Here is an 18,368-nt window from a genome sequence, read left to right as displayed (position 1 = left end):
TCCCAAATACTCTGAGATCAAAATGCTTGATAGTCATTAGTTGAGTATTATAATTGACACTAATTAAGCAATGGGATTTGGTTTTCTTACTCTGCCGTTGGAGGAGTTCCAGTAAGCAAGGATTAGAATTGATAACATCACTCCCAACTAATATAATTAGAGTACATGTGTAAATTGTTTTGAATGCTTGTTAGGTGGTGCTGCCCTCGACTTTTAAGAATTGAAAACTATCTAATCTCATTATCCGATTTCAGCGAACCCTGCTGTGAGCTGAGCGAACTGAAGTCATTCAAAATGGCGTCGCTGACGAGGTGAGTTATTTAAATATATATATTAAAGTGAGCCTTAACTATATGTTCCATCGAATGATATATCTAAAAAAATTAAATTAACTCATCTAATTTTCCATAATTATTTAGAATAGTTTTTATTTTTGAGCAGCGGACGTGTATGTGTTTATGAAATTTATCTAAATGTTGTTTACTGTATGCCAGGAGCTTGGTTAAAAGGTTTAATTATTCATTTATTCGTGTCTTAGCTTGCTTCCTGCACCTACTCAACCTATATGGGATAGGGATGAGGAAAGAAATAAATTGAGACAAACAGTCACCGCTGTTGTTCCTGTAAATAATCATATCCCACCCTACGGCCATAGAGGAGGATGGGTCCCCAGGACGGTAGAAGTACGTATTTATCCATTTTCCCATTATTGTCTTCTATCCGTGAATTAAATGTAAACAATGATTTTATCAGGATTTCGGAGATGGTGGAGCATTCCCGGAGATACATGTTGCTCAGCACCCTCTTGGCATGGCGAAAGAAAACACCCCAAGTACGTCAAATGCTTTAGCTGTACAGCTGGACACCCAGGGAAAGGTGAAGTACGATGTCATCGCCCGGCAAGGACACTCAAAAGACAAGGTAAGAGACTTGGTGGGACAAAATAATTTCCTGTCATAGACACAAATGTTGCTCAAATATTTTCCTATACCCTCTCCTAAGGGGAAATAAGTGGATACTGCAGCAATTGTGTTTTAATTCCTGACAGGGGTAAGCCATAGGATGCTAGTCAAAATACAAAATAATAGCCATAACTCCTATTATGTTTATTTGTTGACATTTGAAATAATTCTTGCGTGAGATGCATTTTTCGTTATCATTGAAGCAACAAATGATTGCAAAAGGAATTCATTTTTGTAAAGTGAGAGTATTTTATCGTTTTCACCAGTAAACTGTAACATTATGATGCTATTTAAAAGGAAATGTTTATTTCATTAAACGACATATATATGACAGTTTTTACGCTAGTGTTTGGCAGTTATGATCCATCCACATAGTTTAGTAATAAAATAGATAAATTAAAATGAAAGTTAGCACCACTCGTCCTGCAATGAAAACAATTTTTTTTGTGGTAATGGCTTGTGGGAAAAGAAATTCCACGACAGTAATCAACTGCAACCTCTCAACCAGAACACCCCTTTGAAGTATTTTGTGGGAATGTTACTTCCTCGCCAGTGACCAACTACAGACCCAAACACTCGAACACAGTTGCAATCATTCACAGGGTTAAAGGTACTTTGTTAAGGATACTTGGCTCACAGGAGCAGTCCATATTTTAGGGAATGTTTCGTGTATCAGGAAATTATAAAATTCAGGACTTTTCTTGAGAAAGGTACTCTAAAGATGCACTTTGATGCATTTCAATTTCAAAATGTATGTTTTTCCGTGAGTGATTTAATTCCAACATTTAAAATTTCAGATAATATATTCCAAATTAAGTGACCTGCTACCTTTGGAAGTTGTTGGAGAAGATGACCCATCATTAGAAAAACCATCAGAGGAAGAAATTGAGGAAAATACTGAGAGGACGAGAAAGGCTCTGGAGAAACTTACTAATTCCAAGATTACCGCAGCAATGCCTGTTAGACTTGCTGAAAAATTGGTATGTTACTTGCTTAGTAAACAATTTCATATGCTGAGAAGTTGTTCTGAAAATATTTGCATTTTTCGCATTTTCCGTGCCTAATTTGTTGAATATTATATTTCAGGGTCCTGCTCAGTACATCCGATACACACCATCACAGCAAGGTGTTTCATTCAATTCAGGTGCAAAACAGAGGGTGATAAGGATGGTTGAAGCTCAGAAAGATCCAATGGAACCACCCAAATTCAGGTAATTCGTGTATCTTCTGGAGGTTTGTGAGTAGTGCCAAAATATGCAGATTGTGGCGCTCACATTTTTAAAAATCTTTAATTAGACACCATAAAAACCTAAGTGACATAGTATTTAGGATTTTTTTCATTTAATGCAATTTTTAGTCTCTCTTTTTTCTTAGTTTTATGTGACAGTATTATCAATCCAGGAGTTAATATTTTTAGTATGAGATTAGCTCATACTTTCTCTTGCATAAACAATTGTGATTCTTTGTAATTTTTCAAATTTAAATTAAATATTCAATGTGAATTTTGTGAATGACACACCTTGAGAGAAATGAATATATTTATTTCTCTAGCTCATGTTACACATTTGATACGCATACTTCGTACATTTTTTCAATTTCATGATCATTAAAAACCTTAAACACAGTGATCACCCGAAGGTCAGTTTGCAAGGTGATGGTAGAATACACCCAGTACTAATATTGACAATGTGTAAAATCCTCACATCAGGGTAAGGGGCCTGTTACTTTCCATTTGCTGGTTATGGTTTCCCAGGAAGATCTGGTACCAAGTAATAGCTTAGGTGAAGATGAGGCTGTCCAGAGAGGCTTGCCCGGGAATTGAACCTGGACCATCAGTAATCAGTAGTCCATCACACTACCCCTGGACTACTAAGCCCCATTTTGTAAGCACTATGATGCATTAAAAGCACTAGGAAAATTTCTACCCTTCATTTACGAGGTCTATTCGAAAAGTATTGTGCCTTGTGGTTTTTCAAAAATTATTTATTTATTCATGAATAAATAAATAATTTTTGATAAGATTTGTCCCCTTCAAAGTAATCCCTATTAGATATTATACACTGGTGCCAACATTTTATTCACGAGGCGTCTTGTTCAGCTCCTCCTTCGATGCAGTCTTTATCTCCTCAATCGTAGTGCAGTGTCGTCCTTTCATGGGCCTCTTCAGTTTTGGAAACAAGAAAAAGTCACTGGGGACCAGGTCTGGGAAACGGTGGCTGTGGCATCATTAGTGTGTTTTGTTTTTGGCCAAAAATTCACGCACAAGAAACAATGTGTGAGCAGGGGTTTTTCATGGTGCGAAAGTCAATTTTTGTTCTTCCACAATTCCGGGCATTTGTGATGGATTGCTACGTGCAAATTGTGCATAACTTGCAGTTAATATTCCTTATTTACCGTTCTACCCTGTGGCAAGAACTCATAATGCACCACGCCCATATACTCGAAGAAAACTGTAAGCAAAACTTTCACATGTCCGGTAACCAATTTTGCACCAAATGATTCGTATTGGTTGGTGCATTATCTTGCTGGAAAACATACAACCTTCTAGATGATAGTTTCTCTCCATGGCTTCACTACATTTGTCAGAACACGCAAATCAACTATGTTGATATTTTCCCCTTTGTTAAAGAAATACAGTGGCATGACATCACCCTGACAGCTGTCGGGCATCCTGACAAAATGCCATTGAGTGAATTTTCCTCATGGGTGTTGCAAACCATTGTTGGCCTTTTCTGACTCAGTATACTCCACGATGACATCATATGCTGTATACCTTCGATCTCGGGTACCTGAAGAGCAGAATAATTTTTGTTGGCGAGCGACCATCATGTACACTTTTAATTATCATGGCTCTTCAATATTCTCCTCATTTGTTCTCAGCATTGTAACCATTTTGAGGTGATGACTGATCAGTACATATGTCAAGCTTATTTGGGCACCAATGGTAACCTCTACATGTTGTATAAAATAGTGAGAATTTCAAATTGAATTTTGTCATGCCACACCCTGTACAGTCTTCTCTCTTCACCCTATCTTCAAATTAATTCTTCATTTGTTACCTATCAATCCATTTCATTTAAATCATTCTTTGTTACTACCCCATTTCAATAGTCTGGAATCTTCTTTGCTCTGTCACTCCCATTGTCCATATCTCACATCCACAGAAAAGTATTCTCCGCGTATTGTAGCCCTTAAACTGTAAAAAACGTGTACATGTAAACGGCCAACTGTGGGAGAAAATTTATTTTACATTTGAATGCCTACTGTTTCAAGGGCCATAGGGCCATGAGTCCCATTTTACATACATGGCCTCAAACTCTATTCCTTGCCAGGAGAGAGTGTCCCTTTTACTCACGCTCCACAAATAGACACACTCCTCTTACAAATTGCTTCCTACAACACTCATTAGGACTTGCATTCCACTGTTTTGAGATATGACAACTTTCCAACTGTTTGCTGCTTAAAGTTAGTAAAAATTACAGGGCTTCAAGTCAACAGATTAGCATTTCACCCTCAGAGTGAAAGTTTTCAAAATCACATCTGTGTTCACTGTGTCTGAAGTTGCAGATCAGCCAAGTCATGTCCATCTTTTCACCTTCTAAAAAATGGGTCATTTTTATTCTAGGTACCTTATTATTAACCATTATTTTTTGTAAAAATAAGTAAACAGTTGAAATTACAAGCAGGTGTCAATGTTTCAGTTGCTTGTAATTCAGGTTGAAGCATGTTGTCATCTCGTGTTCATAACAAATCTCAAGTAGAATTCTGTTTATGCTACTGAAACTTGTGATCATAATACAAGTACAGTAGATAAGGTTCACTTCACATTATTATCACGGTGAATTTGATGATTGTGCAGAAAATTTTATAGTTAGGAGATGTGTTCTATGTATCAAGAGCTGGGGAAGACTGCACAATTGGTAAAGGCAGTACATATAATGTCAATGGATTATAATTTGGAAATTCTCATTAAACATTTATTTATTTTTTACATATATTTTGAAGGAAAATGCATTTTTGTTATCTTTGGAAAAAAATTGATTTTGGGCATTTCACAATATACTGTTACAATCCTTAAAGAATGGAGAACTCTTTTTAACTGAATGTAATTGAATAATATATCTGTGATTCAACAAATTTCTTCATAAGTTTCAATGTGAGGCTTACGGGTGTCACTCTGCTAATGTAGTGTAACCGTGGTATCAGTCCTAATGATGTTCAAAATATTTCTCATTCCATTAAATTACATCTATAACAAGCAAAAATAAGTTTCTTTTTGTGAATGCTATTACTGCTCAATGAAAAGTCTTGTCATGCCTGAATTACATGTCATTGATATTAGTCTTTAAGAGGAGTAATTGTCATGATGATGAACATAGTATTAAAACAGGGTTTCTGTAAATTATTACTATTGTCAATTAAATTATACAGTTTCGGGCATAACATGGTAGAAATCCTTCTCAATGAAAGAAGGAGAAATGTATTGATATTATCAATACAGTTCTCTCTTCTTCCATCAATTGAGTCGTGATAAAATTAATGTAATCTTTGGAGAAGTTAATTGCAGAAAATATTCATATTAGATGTTTCTTCTAATAAGTAGTTAAATGTCATTCTTATTTTTCTGAAGCATAGTCATTTGTAAATGTTGAAATGCTTTCACCTATAAAAAAGGGTCTTTAAGACTGTAGCATCCTACAGAAATATGTATCTAATTATTAGAGTTCATGCATGCCATGATGATCAACCATTTTGTGCTCTTGATCTCTTCCTTGCTAATGCTTTTCACTCTGTCTTAATTTGTAGAATTAACAAGAAGATTCCAAGGGGCCCACCTTCCCCTCCAGCTCCTGTGATGCATTCACCAACACGAAAAGTCACAGTAAAAGAACAGAAGGAGTGGAAGATACCACCATGCATTTCCAATTGGAAGAACGCAAAAGTAATATACCTGCATTCCAGTTATAGGCATTGCGGAAAAGCAATTAAATTGTTTATTTCACTGCTGATTTTTATTGGGGCAATCTGTCATTTTAAAGTATTTTATGCCTGCATCTTATATGATCACTTTTTATGTATTTATTTTCTTTTGATTATTAATTCAGTGCTGGTAAATGGGACATAAATTATAGATTGAAGGTTTCTTGTTGTAATTTTTATTTTAACTTGTTTCTCATGTCTTCAGTTGATATCATAGAACTTGTCTTTTTTTAGTATCTAATCTCTTAATTGCTATTTATTTATTTTTTACAATGGTGGTATAATCGTCATCATATATGATTTACAAATAATTAAGACAATCAATACAACATACAATTACAGACAATATTTATCATACCATAGTGATATGATCTTTATAATATGTAATAGTGGTATAAATGAAAAATTTATACATGGAATACTCATTCTGGTCCTGCTGAGCCAGTCAGTTCTGGCTTTACAGCAGGTGCCACATAAACAAAAATGAGAGCTTATAGTGTTGCAATGACAAAGCTACATCATTTGTGTCATGTTTTGTTTCAAGCCCTAATCCATTCTGTATAATAGTCGGTCTTTTATTCTCCCTTTCACAGCATTTACTGACTGTAATATTCTTAAATCTTTAGGTATTTCATTAAAAATTGGAGGCCCAGTAACCTCCAATTTTCTTCTACCTTGATTTGTATGAATTTTTTGTTATATACTTAAAATTGTCCCTTAATGGTAATTCCTTTTTGTTTAAATCGGGTATTTTATATTTGTCATAAAAATTGTTTCCTATTATGATGGCATGTCCATACAGCCTGTGTACAGGCGGAATTCCTAATTTTTTAAAGATATTTCTTTCATCTAGAATATTTGTATTTTTTTATCTAGCCTCAGACATTTTCTCTAGGATTTTTTGCTGTTTATCTTTTAGTAAATTAATTTTTGTAGAACCAATGGATCCTCAAAAGGTTATACCATATCTTAAAGCACTCTCAACCTGTGCCAAACACACTATTTTGATGACTTTCAAACTACTAAACTAATAATGTAGTGAACTTGGTGAAGGATGTAATTTAATTTGTAATTCATTTTTAAATTAGTTCACCAAAGTTGATAGATCAATGACTACCCCCTAGTAATTATATTTATTTACTTGCTCCAGCATGGGGTAATTACAGTTATTGGTAGTTTAATGTAGGCAGTAATGTGAATGAATCTGTAATTGAATATCTATGATGTCAAGAGGTTTAGTGTTTCACAAACATGACTTTGGATTTTTTCTCATTGATAGCAAAATTATTATAATGTACCCGTTTACTGATATCATTTAAGTCAAGTTTCATGCCCTAAATAGCTGCAATTAGTTCCCTATGTTTCGATATTTCGAGTACTGCGTCATCAGCATACAAGATCAACTTGCAGAAATGACAGCACTTGCATGTCATTTATATTAATTATGAGTAGATTCTATCTTGTGATCTTCTCTACATACATTTTTTATTTTAGGGACTAATTTTCTATCTTTTAAATAATTAGATAACCAAAGGTTGCTGGGTCCATGAACTCCTATTCAGTGTAATTTTTTAAACAATATATTGTGATCTACCTTGTCAAAAGCTTTTCTAAGATTTATAAATGTTAATACCTTGTTAAGCCTTCTATCCATTCCATCTCTGATACTGTTCACAGCTAGTTCAGTTGCTTCTGTGGCTCCTTTATTTTTTGGAAACCAAATTGAAATTTTGATAATATTTCATTCTTATCCAGGAAATTCAGCAATTTGTCTGCAATAACAGTTTCCATGATTTTTGAAATGGCAGGTAGTATTGATTTTGGGTGATAATTATGCAAGCCTTTATGAGATTCTTTGTACATTGGTCGAATGACAGCTTTTTCTAATCCATTGGGGATTGTTGCATTGCATATTGAATGATTTACAATATTTTTTAGTACTGGTATGATAGGGCACCTTTTGAGGCCCAGTATTCCAATACCACCGTGACCCATTGGTTTCTATCCATTTTGTTAATAATCTTATGTATGTCATCCTTTTTGCTAAATTAATTATTATGCTATTTACTTGGTTCTTTGTATTTACCGAACTCAGTGGAATTATCATGATCTTTCGGGCAAGTTATTTGTTTGGCGAAATGTTTAGAGAATCTGGAAGTGTTCTCTTTAACAGAATTTATGTGACCAAAATATCTTATTAGGTCTCGATCTGTATTGCACCCGATTTTTCTTCCTGTTAAACTGTTTATAGCTCTCTATATTTTCTTTAGACTACCCTTATTTTCATTAAATTTATCTCTATAAAATTTAATTTTAGTTTTTCGTATTTCATTGTTGACATTGTTGCTACATTTCCGGTAGTTTATTCTATATATTTTATTAGGAGGTGAGTTTTTCCAATTTTTGAACAATTGATCCTTTTATGTTATCATTGCTAGCTGATTATTTGTCATCCACTCCTGCATTGCATTTACAGTACCCTCATGGAGTGAGTCAGGTTCTGAGTTTAATATCAATTCACCACAATCATACTGAGATAGTAAACTAGTAACTGATTTGGCACATATTATTTCTTTGATCTCATTATCATATTTTGCAAAACAGTATTTTGTTTTGCAAGTTTCAAATCCACTATGTAGTGATCCGATATATTTGTTTTAAAAATCATACCTTATACTATTTAATTACTTCTATAATAAATGTGATCTAGGGTGCTTTAACGTGATTTTTAGGCACTTCACCACTGGTCTGCACACATATGCTAATAAATTTTCAGAACACACAGCTATTCCTTTCTCTTCATAAAAGCTTCTTTACCTAATGCAATATATTTAAAAGAACAAAATGTGTATGTTCTTGTGCTATTAGTAACACAAGGTACACTACTTCGATAATATAATCACCCAATGCAACAGTTTAAAGTTCAAAAATTGTTCACCTTCATTGGTATATGAACCAGGATTCCTTGATGTTCAGCCAAGTATTTTAGCCAATTAGGCTACTGAGACATCCTCTTACAATCCAAAGTGTACACTGAGTGTAAGAGGATACCTTGGTATTCTTATCCTCTAATTACATGCTCTTTTATTATTCATGTTTTTACAACTCATTCCAACCTAGAATGTGCATATGAGTATGATTGTGGAACGTAATAATGGTTAGGGACTATCCAAAACCTGCATTGGTAAAATGCCTTAATTGAAATAGGATAAGTGCTCTCTTATGAAAAGGTAATTTTGCCATATTATATTAGCAACGCTTTAACAGCATTTGTCTCAGATCATTTTGTGATTCTTTACAGGGATACACCATCCCTTTGGATAAACGTCTGGCGGCTGATGGAAGAGGATTGCAGCAAGTCCATATCAATGAGAATTTTGCAAAACTTGCTGAAGCTCTTTATATTGCTGACAGAAAAGTAAGTGTAATCTTTTGGCACATTCAGGGATGTTAAATAAATATCTGTTCAATTGTAACCAAGTTTAGAATTAATGGTAGTTAGGATGATTTTAATGATTCTATCACCATAAAGATGTGATATAAAGCTTGATAAATAAGGGGAGAGAAAAGGATATGGCATTTTGGGCATTAATTGATGAAGCTATTTATGAAGATATTTTTGTGAGATTTCCTCACTCATTTTCCTCAATTTGTTCAAAATCATGTATGGCTACAGTTTAGAAATTAGATATTAGCATTAAATATTGCTTTTCCTCTAGTTTAACATTCAACGTGACTTTTAGGCTATTCATTTCAGGTCTGCACATATATGCTGAGGAGTTTTCAGAACACTCGGCAATTACTTCCTCTTTTTGAAAGCTTCTTTACCTAATGCGATTCTCCTTTTAATGTTATTCTTGCAACCCAATTTTATCAAAAGCACTGAATGCAAAAATGAAGTGTTTTACTTGCCCTATTTCATACCCTCCTATTTCATTAATTAAATTATCCAGCCTATTTCTTGCAAAACTCATTCCCTTCATTTTCTTTTGTCATCCCATAACAGGCTCTGTATTGAGTTCAGCAATGATCAAGCTTTTATTTGAAAATTTCTGAAATTTGAAAAAGACAGTGACGAAGTAAAATTTCATGTTTTTAACTCTTGCATGTCATTAAAATAAAAATAATCAGGAGTTATGTCACTAAAGAGTGATAATTTTGCATTTTAACTTAATACAATTACAAATTAGTGAACATACTCCTTGTGACTCATTATGATTTTCTGGTAATTTCAGTCTTTTGTTGCCCAAAAAATTTTCAGTAAAGTCGAACTGATTTGGTGATTGAATTTTTATTTTCTGTGAAATTTTTGTTTATAATCCGGGTTGGTTATTTAATTTAAATATCTAAGGGTGGGATTGTACTGTAGAAGATCACTTTATATAATCCCAATTAAGTTTAATCACTTGAGAGCTCATATCTCTTTTTGTGTGTAATTCACAAAGATTTTTTCTGTTGCATGGTTAACATTCCCTTATTAAGAGTTAAGTTACTATCATTAATTTGTATTCTCTAATGTGAAATTCTTTTGATGATTATCAGAAATTTATTAACACCCCAGCTAGTGTTCAAAATCAAAATTAAACCAAAAATTAAATATCATAGTAAAAATCCTCTCATTTTAGTGTTTAAGCCCAAAATCTTGCCTGTCCTGAAAAATGATAAAAGACTATCATTCAAATTTTCTGCTGAGCAAAGGGGAGTTACTTAATGTGTCAAATAGGAAAATTACCTGTGCTCTGTAGTTGTCTTGGTTTCTCCTATTAGGCTCGGGAAGCTGTGGAAATGCGAGCACAACTGGAAAAGAAGCTGGCTCAGAAAGAAAAGGAAAAGAAGGAAGAAAATCTCAGGGCACTTGCTCAAAAGGCCAGAGAAGAAAGAGCAGGAATACGTACTTTGGCAGCTGTTGGTAAGTACATGCCTTGAAAAATGAGAGGTATAAATCCAAAATCCAGCCTGCAATGCTTTATCACCTCAATTTTTGCTGAAATCAGCTCTCATTATACACATCAGGGTGGCCATAAATCCTTCAATTCTTGAAAACGTTAGAATTTCAGAGAATCAATGGTCTTTTGCCAAAAATGTGTTGTGGATGTTAGGATGATGAAGGAACAGCTAAAGTTTTTCTTGCTTTTCACCTTTTTAAATTTAATATTTAAATGCTCATTTAAATTTGATAGATGTCATGGGAAATTATAACTAAACACGCGGAGACAGTAGTATACTACCATGTGCTCAAGCATAATTTGTTGATACAATAGTATGATTTAGATTTAGCACTGATGCTGAATTACTTTTACTGTTGGCAAAATATGTATGCCATACTATTACTAATATCCTTGGCATGTAATTCATAGCGAAATAAACTGTTCCATGCATTTGAGTGTCAATATATGCAATCCCAGTTACATCAGGGCATCACTGTTCCACAACTGCAGCACTCTTTTCTTTAATTGGTATTGAGGTGGTGCATAAAATTTAAGATGAATAATGCCAAAATGAAACTTTGTAAATCCAAGTGAGGAATAAACTTAAATGTGAGCCAGGTTTCACTGTGGTGCAGCATCATCTGGCTTGATGACACTGAATGGCAGTGAAACTTGGGTTGCATTACACTTCATTTTTCATGTGATTAACAAAATTTTATTTTGACATTATTCATCATGGAACTATTCCACATATTTACGCCAGAAATGATTAAATGCATAAATTTCAAATTCCAATATGTAAAATTAAAGTACTTACCATAATGATTCATGACTGCAAATTTCATTTGTTTTTGTCAAGTGAATTAATACATATTCACTCATTCCAGAAAAAGATGAAGAAGCGAGGGAGAGAGACCAACTTCGGTATGAACGGCATAAGGATAGGCAGAGGGATAGAAATCTGGCCAGAGCCGCTCCAGATAAAAGGTGAGTTCATGTTCCCTCTATCTACGTTTATATCTCGTAAGACATCTGGTGATTTTTATCATAGTGTAAAAACATTTGAAGAAAAGAGATTTAGAACGGGGAATGAATTGGGATTAAAACCTCTCCGTAACATGTAATATGAGTAAAAGAGGGCTTAATTTCTATTGATTCTGGGACCTATTTCTCTAATCATGTATTTGCTTTATGTTTTTGTCTTTTCCCCATATTTATGAGTCTTAATTTGAGAAATGAATAATTGGTTGAACCATGTTAATTTAATCTAATCTTCTAATTATTATAATCATTTGAGTCTGGCATTAAATCTTTTCATCTCTATTGAAAAGGCAGAAACATTGTCATGCTGTAAATCAAGTAAACTTTACAGAATTCATCATTAGTTGTTCATTATTACCAAAACCATTTTCAGGACCAAACTGCAGAGGGAGCGTGAACGTGATATTAGTGAACAGATTGCACTCGGTATGCCTTCCAAAGGAGGTGCTGCGGGTGAGACTCAGTTTGATCAGAGGCTGCTGAATCAAACGAGGGGAATGGACAGTGGATTTGGGGATGATGAGAGCTATAATGTTTACGATAGACCATGGAGGGAGGCTGGTTCACTTGGCCAGCATCTTTACCGCCCCACAAGGAATGCTGGAGATCGGGATGCATATGGAGAGGATTTGGAGAAGCTGGTCAAAACTAGCAGGTAAAAATATATTTTTCTCTCTGTAGACCACAGTTGCATGGAAAATTGGTATCTTTAGTAACCTTTCCATTTCCAAACTTTAAAGAACAATAAAATTCAAAATTTGTCTGTATAAACTCTATGGATGTATATGTAACATTTTTGGTGGTATTTTTTGTTTTACAGCATTTTGAGTTAGGCATTAAATTGGTAATATTTTATCCTCTATGTGAAGCCTGTTCATGCTGTATCTTGATGCTAGTAAGATTATAAAAAATTTTGTTGAAAAATTTGCTCTCCTTAAGATTTGATGTTGAATATATGCTGCTGACCTTTGTATTGATAGTAAAATACTAAGAGAAAGCAAGGACAAATTGATAATCAACTGTAGAAGATAAATCATACACTCTTAAGATGCATTAAATGTTTTTCACTTTTTAAATGCCAATGTTAATAGCTGGTGTATTAATTTGGTCAAAATTTCGAGGGACAATTTAACTAGTGTTGAAAGACAGCTGAGATAATTAAATAAATCTTTGAATTACTCTACATTTTTTTGCAAGAAAATTTACGTGGTTCCTAAATTTTTATAATTAGGAAAAAAATGTCAGTACCTTCAACCTAATATTTCCTTCAAATTAGTTAAATAAATTTTGATTCTTGTAAATAAAAGTTATGGAGTTTTAAGTATTATTCAAAATAAAGTATTCATTTGGGAACTGTCTTTTCCCTGCTGACAATTACTCAAAAATAATTGAAATGTCATGTTAAGCAGAAATATATCATTTTTTTATGGCCCTTAAGATGACTCCATTAAGAAACATTGGCATTTCAAGTAATAAACAACATATACCAGGGAAATTAAAATCATTGATCAAGTGGCTACCCTGATATATTTCATGTTAACATGCTATGATATTTTTCACAATTTTAGCCGTATTTTTTGTTGCATACCATTAGTATTCATTTTTACATTGTAAAATTAGTGTTTCAAATGTCATGCTTCAGAAAAATTGATTCATGATGTAGGTTATTCTGAATGTGATGAAACCTTTTCAATTTTTACTCGGAAAATTGGACTTGGGTCATTAAAATATTGGCATAACTTCCTTTATTTGTAATAACTGCCTTTTAAGTCTACACTTATTCTTATGATGTTTTTAAATCTCAGTAAATGAAGTAATAAGTATACTAGTGTATATTATTAATATGAACGACTGATTTCCAATCATAATGGAGGCAAATGATTTTTATACTATGAAATTCTCCTGATTCAAAGCAAGTGTTAATTTGTTTACAATAATATTCATATTCTCTTCCAATTGTTTTGTATTTCCATATCAAGACCCCATATGCAACATCATTTCAATATAAATGTGACATTCACCCATTACATATTCTAGAGTATTCAGCAATTATGAGTGAAGAGTTGAAATTAAAAAATTTTGCCCCTAATTGCACTGTTAGTACTGTACCATAATTTTAAATTCTTAATTCTGGCAGTTTATATTACTGCCACTAAGTGTGCAGTTCATCCATGACATTGAATACATCTTTTTAAAATAATTCAATATTCTTTTAAGCTTTGAAGGAAATGCTAAAATTTGAAAACTTGCATAAAAATACTTAAGTAGTGAAAAAAGTAGAAATTAGATAGTTCATCTGCTGTTTTTATGTTTGAGTAGTAGAAAAGTTGACAAGACCCACAAAAATGTTTTTAAATAGTAATAAAACATAAATCCTGATTTTCCAAATTTCCAACTTTATTATTGTTTAGCAATTTTTAACTTTCTTCCTAGATGAAAATTTCCATATTTTTAATAAACTTTCTAAATGTGTCAGTATTTTGCGGATTCCAAATTTTCATGTCCAAGTGTTATTACTTCATGAAAAGTATTAGAATTTAAACAGGAAGGTTATTGGACATGATAACTGTACCATGATCTTGTTTTTATATTCCATCTGCCTTATTTTGTTTTCAAAATTATTTACTGTGCATCTTAGTGTTTTGGAAAGGGTGTTAATTGAACTATGGATGCTAATATATACTCTATAATTTGACCTCACTTTCATGTAACAAAAATTTGTTGTACTTCGTAGCATCTCAATAATAGAACCATACAAATGTGTTTTCATCCATTTGTTTGCATTCATTATTTGAAAAGTATTTTTAAGCTTCATAAGATTTTCAACAATTATATTTTTAACATAAAATTAATTGGTACATTTATTTCTTTTTATTTTAAAATTTTCCTTTTTTTTTAAGTTAATATCAATTTAAAATCCAGAGCATCATATTTTTGGCTGGTTTCATAGATAAGTAGAGTTTACCAATACCCCCTTTAGTTCATATTGGTATTTCCTTTACCTCCATCTTTCATTGATTTTTATTGCACTTTTTTTCTATTGCACAGTTAATAACATTTTTGATGATTGATATAATCCAGAACTACATATCTCTTGTATTTATGATGCAAATGTCTGTAGATGGTATAATCCAATTGTTGACAGGTATTGGATGGTTTTGATGATAATGATAAGGGCAGTACTTTAAATGAATAAGTGTCTCCATACAAAGCCTTTCACTTGATGTGAATACTGCATAGGTTTGAAGAATACCTCTTATGGACAATTAATGAATTAATTTTTTTAATTACTCTTGAAAGGAATGTATTTATGATTATCTAAGAAGGGTTTTGACTGTTTTTGTTTCAGATTTGTTCCGGATAAAGATTTCAGTGGAACAGACAGGTCAGCAGCAGCTGCATCTAGAAGTGGTCCAGTTCAATTTGAGAAGGAGGAAGAAGATCCATTCGGACTGGATCAGTTTCTTACACAAGCTAAGCGTGCAGCAAGCAAGAGGCCCAAGGAGGGTGGAGGTCCAAGTGGCAGTGGCTTTGACAAGGATAGGAAAGACGATAAGGAAAAGAGGAGGCGCAAAGACTGAAGTGCCTAAAGTGTACCACAAATGTCTCACTGTGTGTTCACTTCATGCCTTTCAACTATTTATGTGTATTCCTTTCCGACTAAAGAAGTTGAACAGAGAAAAAGTTAACTTTTTTTTGTAAGTGGCTGCTTCTCTGTGGATTTACCTTTCAGAAACATTTTTGACTTGACTACAATCATCAAGTGAACCATTAAACTGGGGATTAATGGTGGAATAGATTCAGTTTCCATCTGCACGGATCTATAAATTCATACCAGTGTTGCTCTGGAAATGAAGCGATGATATTGCTTGACTTCATATGGGAATTTTCTCTTCCTAAAAAAGTGCATGTTAAGATGTTGACATCACATGCCATTATGATTCACTATTTTTAGATGAAAAGGATTAGCATGTGGGTCAAAGTGATCAAATTTGTACTAATGAATTTTTAGTGGCAAATTATGACTCTTTGTTATTTTTTGCTGATGAAAGAAGATTAAGTGATAGAATTATAGGGATGTAATTCAGCATTATGTCAACTACATATTTTATGATTCCAAATGCAAGCCAAAGTATTTGTGTATTGTGGCCCACAGTTTCTGTTGTGCATTTTTATAGTTAATGTAATCATATATTAACAAAAATATTTCATTGCGAAATATTTTTCCCCTGTGGCAATTGTAAAGTAAAATTAAGTACTGTAATCTGTAATGGGGTCTACTTCATCTGCAAAGATAGGTGTATATCTAGTTTTGTACATTAGATTACTTACATTGGCTGCATATACTTTGGATGGATTCAGTTGCAAGTGTGACCTCATAAAAATTCTAGGTTATTATTGCTTAGAATTTCGTTGTATGGCATTTGAAAATAACTCACTCATGGTCAAATGTCAAAGATGATTTATTTTCATCAGTAAATGTAATTTAGTTATTACTAGTGTGTTCTTCTTATCTGTAAAAAATTTTTCCTAACCATACCTTGAAGTTAACCATAAAAATTCAAAATCTGGCATTAGCCATCTCCCTCCTTTACTGCATTGAAAAATTATTTCATGACAAATGACAGCAATAGAAATTTTTTGGAGTTGGTAAATGAAAGGACACCTATGGATTTGAACCCATTTAGATAATATGTAATAACTAGATTGATTTATTAGGGATCTGGCATCATCTCATTTCAAAAATACTCTCTATTGAATATGATTTTTTGACAGGTTGTATAGTAGCCTTAAGAGGGTTTATATAATTAGATAGTTTGGGAGCTGATATATTATTTCAATAATACTTTCGATAGAAGCATTGGAATTTGTTGATAAGTATATTAATGGCAACCTATATCAGGTGGAAAACATTTATATGATGTATTCTTCCAGAATAATAGCATATTGAATATTGTTGATTATTTCTAGTAAGTTGTAATATTAATAATTTAACTGCAGGTGCCATGTCATTTTTTTCTGTGCCTTGCCACTTCAATGATGGTGTTGATGCACCATTATTTAGTACTCCTTGTTGAAAGGATTCTACATTGATGCCTGAATTGTTAACATGGGAAAAAGTGTCTGAAGTTTCAAAATATCTTATTACGAAATTGATGTGGAATGTCCAGGGATATGTGTAGTAGACTTTAATATCAATGGAAGTACAAAATGCTTAGAGTAAGCTCTTGTTAGCATGTGTTAAGGGACCAGGAGATCTGAATGTAATGTCCAGGAAAATGTGCAAGCCAGGTTTGATCTTCAGTGGCAAGTTGCAAATCATAATGTGGGTATCATAACTTAGGAATAGGGAGTACCTGATGTAATGACATATTACTGTTGGTAATGAAATATTCCATTGGTAACTCTTTTGTGATAATACATGGTAAAACCATTCATTTTGTCAGTATGATGAAAAACTTCCTCTATACACATGTTATTGATGCTTCCTAACTTTGCAGCATGTTACATGTATGTGTGAATTTCTAAGTTCTGCTCAATAACTGACCAATTGATGTATAATTTACAATCATAACAAATAGTTAATCATAAAAAGGTCCATAGCATGTAAACCATATTCCCAACTCATTGGGAGGTCCATGCACATTCTAATTACATACCTGCGTGAAAATAAATTGCTTGACTGGTACAATAATTACTAAATTTAAATACTTTTCCATTGTTATAGTTTAGAAAATAAGAAAGATTTCAGCATTGGCAGGTATCCAAAAAAATATCACAGTGAATATTAGGCCTGGAAGGTGTTAGTTTACTAAAGAGTGGATTGGTCTATAGATGAGGTTTCCTACAGGTACTTCATTTGTATTCAAAATAAAAACCAAACAATCAAAATACTGAGGCATTAGAATGCTTGTCAATGCAGTGAGTGTAAAAATCATTCACATCCAGGTCAAGGCAAATGATTTTTACTCCCTGAAATTGTTCCATTGATATGCATATTAATGGGTGACTCCATTTATAGTTACTGTTGTGGCATCTCCCTCAGTTTCTTGGAATTTTTCATTAGAACGCTGTTGGGGACAGAAGTAGCACTATTGCCATTATTTAGTATTGCCATAACTGCTTTGTCTACATATTCTACATGTGTATGATATTTTTATTCAACTTCCCTGTAGTCAACATTTTCCTAGTAGCTGTAGTAGTTTTAGGAGAGGAAACCAACAGCTAAGGTCATTTGTGCCATTTGGGATGGATGTGAGAGGAGGAAGGGTGGAGAGAAAACTGGCATCGGCATTAGCCAACTTTTAATGAGAGGCATCAAGGGGTCAGCCATTTTCCTCTTTGTACCTGGGTGCATCTTTTCTGTATGGCCCTTAAACTTCATTTTGTTATTTAATATTCTCATATAGATGGAATTTTTGTCGTTAAATATTAATGTTCCAATTCTGCTATCTTC

General features: G+C 33.2%; 1 protein-coding gene across 1 annotated transcript; it reads left to right on the top strand.

Moving 5' to 3' along the window:
• The first annotated feature begins 288 nt into the window (after positions 1 to 288).
• Bx42 (Puff-specific protein Bx42) lies at positions 289 to 17,597 on the top strand. The gene is made up of 11 exons (XM_071593794.1): positions 289 to 311; positions 539 to 683; positions 754 to 921; positions 1,760 to 1,942; positions 2,049 to 2,173; positions 5,769 to 5,904; positions 9,244 to 9,360; positions 10,710 to 10,851; positions 11,758 to 11,857; positions 12,285 to 12,566; positions 15,261 to 17,597. Exons 1-11 carry the CDS (start codon positions 295 to 297, stop codon positions 15,490 to 15,492), a joined length of 1,647 nt encoding a protein of 548 aa, XP_071449895.1. The 5' UTR covers positions 289 to 294; the 3' UTR covers positions 15,493 to 17,597.
• Positions 17,598 to 18,368: the final 771 nt, after the last annotated feature.

The sequence above is a fragment of the Hetaerina americana genome, unplaced genomic scaffold (genome assembly GCF_022747635.1).
Source record: "Hetaerina americana unplaced genomic scaffold, ioHetAmer1.1.p SCAF_6, whole genome shotgun sequence".
Classification (NCBI taxonomy): Eukaryota; Metazoa; Arthropoda; class Insecta; order Odonata; family Calopterygidae; genus Hetaerina; species Hetaerina americana.
Note: the sequence above shows the minus strand (reverse complement) of the source record. Positions and strands in the feature narration are given on the sequence as shown.

What these genes read in the sequence shown, in the direction of transcription:
- Bx42 (XM_071593794.1), top strand. An exon ending in TTAGACTTGCTGAAAAATTG is followed by an intron (nt 1,943 to 2,048) that starts GTATGTTACTTG and finishes ATTATATTTCAG; the next exon opens with GGTCCTGCTCAGTACATCCG. An exon ending in CCAATTGGAAGAACGCAAAA is followed by an intron (nt 5,905 to 9,243) that starts GTAATATACCTG and finishes GATTCTTTACAG; the next exon opens with GGATACACCATCCCTTTGGA.